The 4,175-nt window shown below is 33.4% G+C and overlaps 1 protein-coding gene across 1 annotated transcript in view; it reads left to right on the top strand.

Moving 5' to 3' along the window:
- LOC117112809 (transmembrane protein 170A-like) overlaps positions 1 to 3,972 on the top strand; it is a 26,631-nt gene extending 22,659 nt beyond the window's left edge. Inside the window, exons 3-4 of the mRNA XM_033255984.1 lie at positions 1,558 to 1,728; positions 2,465 to 3,972. Coding sequence (XP_033111875.1) covers positions 1,558 to 1,728; positions 2,465 to 2,595 — 302 coding nt within the window. The 3' untranslated portion in view covers positions 2,596 to 3,972. The remainder of the gene's footprint in view (positions 1 to 1,557; positions 1,729 to 2,464) is intronic.
- The last annotated feature ends 203 nt before the right edge of the window (positions 3,973 to 4,175 follow it).

The raw sequence follows: 4,175 nt of genomic DNA, 5'->3' as shown, positions 1-4,175 counted from the left end.
TCAACTGGTGTGGGGGGCCCAGCCTTCCTGGCCTCTCTAAATTTTTCAAAATTGTACAAAAAAATCACAGAAAAAAAGAAAAGTACATTCAAAGTCTGAGATTGTCATTTCCGGCTATCTAGAGGTGACATAATCGTAAATTTGCTTACCTCAGCCCCAACCATGGTGGGCTTAGGTGGTACAGACATTCCATCTGTCAAAGTCCCTCCTTGGGCCTCCTCTATTTGAAATTCCTGGATCCACCACTGCACTAGGCTTTTTTCCTTGATACATTTTATACAGTATATATGATATATGGTCTTTCAAGAACAACCATCATATATTAATATCTCCCTTTGAACATGTCTTTTCAGTGTGAGACATACAAAATCATGGCTACGTCCCTATTTAAGACTGAGCTTTCGATTGCTTTTCTTAACTACCCTGCTGATATGATTGTCCCATTTAAGATCCTAGCCCTGCCAAGTGTCAGGCCATTCATGCAATAACTTAACAGCTTTCTTAGATCTGCTAATAGTAATGATCTGACACTTGGCAGGATTGAAGGAGAGACCCCGGACTTGACTCCATCTGACCAAGGGGTTGAAAATAGACCTTAAATTCGTCAGCAAATAAGCTAACATGGAATTTTGAAAAGTGCTAGGAGAAAGAGCTGAGGACCCAGTATTGAGCCTTATGGCACACTCGAGGTGACTGGTAACCATTCGGAGTGGGCCCCTTCGACAACAACCCTTTGTTGTCTATTCGAAAGATAAACAGTGAACCAATTATGAAGTTTAAAATAAATACAAAATGATGTGATTTTGTGCAGAAGGAAATGTTGAGAAACACTGTCAAAAGCTTTTGTGAAATCAGAGTAGACAATGTCGACTTGTCCAGCACTGTCCAAAACCGTGTTGACCTTTTCAAAAACAGTTAGTAATTGTGTAGTAGAAAAATGTGTGCAGTTCTGTTTTTGTTTAGTCCAATGTAAGGTAACTTATGTTCAGTGGTTCTCAACCAAAAATGAAATCGGTTTTCAGCTTCTTAACATGCAGACACCAAATTGTGGCCAATGGGAGTCGTTGGGACCTGAGCATGTCACAAAGGTAGCGGTTGGTACGCTGTATCAAATTTAGGTGTATGCCAGACAGTGTACAGGAACCTGTTCGACCAGTCTTGGCTGATGGTAGCCTGTCATAATCTACAAAGCAATATATTGAGATCGCTGTGGAATATTCTGCAGTTAGCATAACTATAAGACAATATAGTAGTATATATGTGTGTATACACATTTGCCTCCACCGGGACTCGAACTCGGGACCTTTAGTTTTTCGTACGAATTATCTTACGAATTCCACCACAGAGGCCTTGTTGGTTAGGTTGAGTCCAGTACACACAAAGTGTCCTTTATCATTAACATTATTATTCCAAAGAGTAAACTACCAATAGCACTATTATACGACATGTTTTTTCTGGGTTTATCCCGTTTTTATCTGTGTAAATTGGGGATATGTGTTTGTGTGAATTGGAAGTGATGAAATAAATAATTTAATCAATATTTTTTCTCCTTAACAGATATATGGAAGTTCTCATTTTTATGGTATATGTTGTCGTCATTTGTGGTACATTCTGTTGCAGCAGCTATTGCATTCTTTGCGTTACGTAAACATCGCTATGCTAGATTTCTGCCAATACTGATATTAATTGTTGGTTTTCTTGGACCAATCACAGCTGGTGTTATTAGCAGTAAGTATTTTTCTTGTTCAGTTTTCAATCACAATATAATAGATAAGATAAGATAAGATAAGATTTTCTTTATTGTCACGTTTACAATGAAGTATACATGAAATTTTTCCTGCTGACACTTGAAATCTTAACTACTAAATAAAAAAATACATAAGGCGAAATTAAAAAAAAAAAAAAAATTACGTTATCACAAAACCATTTTACATATATAAAAAAAATATGGATTATCTTTTAAATTTTGAGTTGTGTAAGTGGATGGAATTAATTAATACATTAATATGTATATTCTATCAATATATAAAGTTTTTTTATTTAACTTTTTTTAAAAAACATGGTTGAAATAAATTTGCATTATTGCTACTTAAAATGGTATTAAATAACTACTGAGAACGCTGAGTACCATCACTTCAATATCATTCATGGCAGTATGTTATTCCTAACATCCATAGTATCAAAAACTGTTTAAAAAGCTTTTGTAGGAATTTTTTAAGTCAGACTGTACATTGACCCGTCCAAATGGACACAGGACACTTCCTTTTGAGGTTTGAGCTGATCGCTCTCTGTTTTGAATTTTAAATCGAAATTGTGTAATGTTACTTGTGTTCACACGACCGTTTGTAAAACAAACTTTGTGTTGAAATGTTATCGTGTTTAAATAAAATAATGAATGAAAAGGGCTATTTACACATTATAATTTAATTTTGTCAATTATTTATATAATGATTTTTCATTGCAGGTGCTTTGTTCGCATTCATAATCCAAGCCTTACAACTGTCTTTGGACGCTCACTTTGCAGTCATCTTTGGTTGTGGGCAAACCCTCATCACAATAATTGTTTCTTTTTCAAGAATCTTGGCCACATTATAATGACGTTGATCATCAAGTAGATGACTGACTTTTCACTGTATAAAACTTATGCACAAGTAAACATCATTTATGATATGGGTATTCAAACCATAGGTTGTAACCCAAAATATGGTCACCATTATATTTTGCAGGGTCACTCAATATCTATGGAAAAACCATAATGTACAGTGAAGCTGGAATAAGTCTGGTAGCGTCCACGGGCCACATGTGGCCTGACAGCAATTTTTTATTTAAATTTAATTTTAAAACTGTATGTATGGCGGCCTGCCTAATATGGCCCGGTCTATCAACTGTAAATAGTAATACCGTATTAAAACTGCATAAAGTGTTGTTATAGAATCAATGCACTGCTTGAAGGGTTTTATAAGCACATAGGAATTGTCAAATTATCATTATAAATTTTCCGAAGTTTGCGAGCGGCCCTCAATGTGTAATAATTTGGCCTTGTCACACATTTTTATACCCACCCCTGGTGTTTGTCACACAGACCACCTCTGACTTACACACAACTTTGCTCTCAAATTTTCTGCAATTTCCCTTATTTCCACACCTCGGAGCAGGAACCTGTAGATGTAGAAAACCTCTGCTTAACCTTAATGGTTTTTAGCATTGACTTTTGAAAAATATTTACACAATATTGACAATTTCCACAATAATAATATTTAATACAAATAACAATGATTATGGTAAATATGAACAGTAGGCCTAATTATGATTTTAGTAATAAAACCCTTACAAAGGGTCTTTACATTGTTTTAGATTTTAATTGTGCAGTATCTTAATAATTTTATGTCTATTTGTTTATTTTTACTTTTTCTTTAATCTTCCATATAGTTTTACCCTTCTATTTATGCATGTTATATCAGTGTTAATTAAAAGGTCCCTGATACTAATAAACTTGCCTTTACTTTTGATCAATCTGTTGAGTATTAATGACACTTAAAACTTTTTAAGTGCTTTTATTTCAATCTTGTTTATGGTCATTCTATTCCAAAGATTTTTATTGACAAAATTATATATCCAGGCTAATTGCCCTTTTACAAATATACTGGTTTTGCCGTAATGTTTTTTTTAAAATTTATTTTCTTTCTACCTCTTTACTGGGTCCTAGCGAGACAAGTACCTACTTCTAGCTAGGACCCAATGATAATAATGTTTTTTTCCCGTTTTTTGTCATTTTTTTTTCTGTACTGTTATAATTGTATCTGTTGCCTTATTATCGAAATAAATGTTACCTGAAATTAAATGAAAATGTTTAGCAATGAAATATAGATATATGTGGAAGTTTTAGTTGGAGAGCATATGATAATGAAATATAAGATATATGTGGTAGTTTTAGTTGGAGAGCATATAATAAAACAAGATGACAACCACGAACATGTCAGGGTTCTTTTAATTGTTTATTTTCGGTAAACATTTCAGCAGCTTTCTTTCCTATTCTTTCTTCCTATGCTTCTTCCATATTTTCGTTAAATTTTATTCATTTTACTAAATACCTATTTACGCATAATGTGTATATAAATATATATGTGTATATATCATAAATATATCATTTTGATACATATTTACATTAACTCTAG

Source organism: Anneissia japonica, unplaced genomic scaffold (genome assembly GCF_011630105.1).
Source record: "Anneissia japonica isolate Jap-2015-1 unplaced genomic scaffold, ASM1163010v1 scaffold172582_len1462937_cov174, whole genome shotgun sequence".
Taxonomy (NCBI): Eukaryota; Metazoa; Echinodermata; class Crinoidea; order Comatulida; family Comatulidae; genus Anneissia; species Anneissia japonica.
The sequence above is the reverse complement of the archived record's forward strand: the minus strand, read 5'-3'. Positions and strand labels throughout refer to the sequence as shown.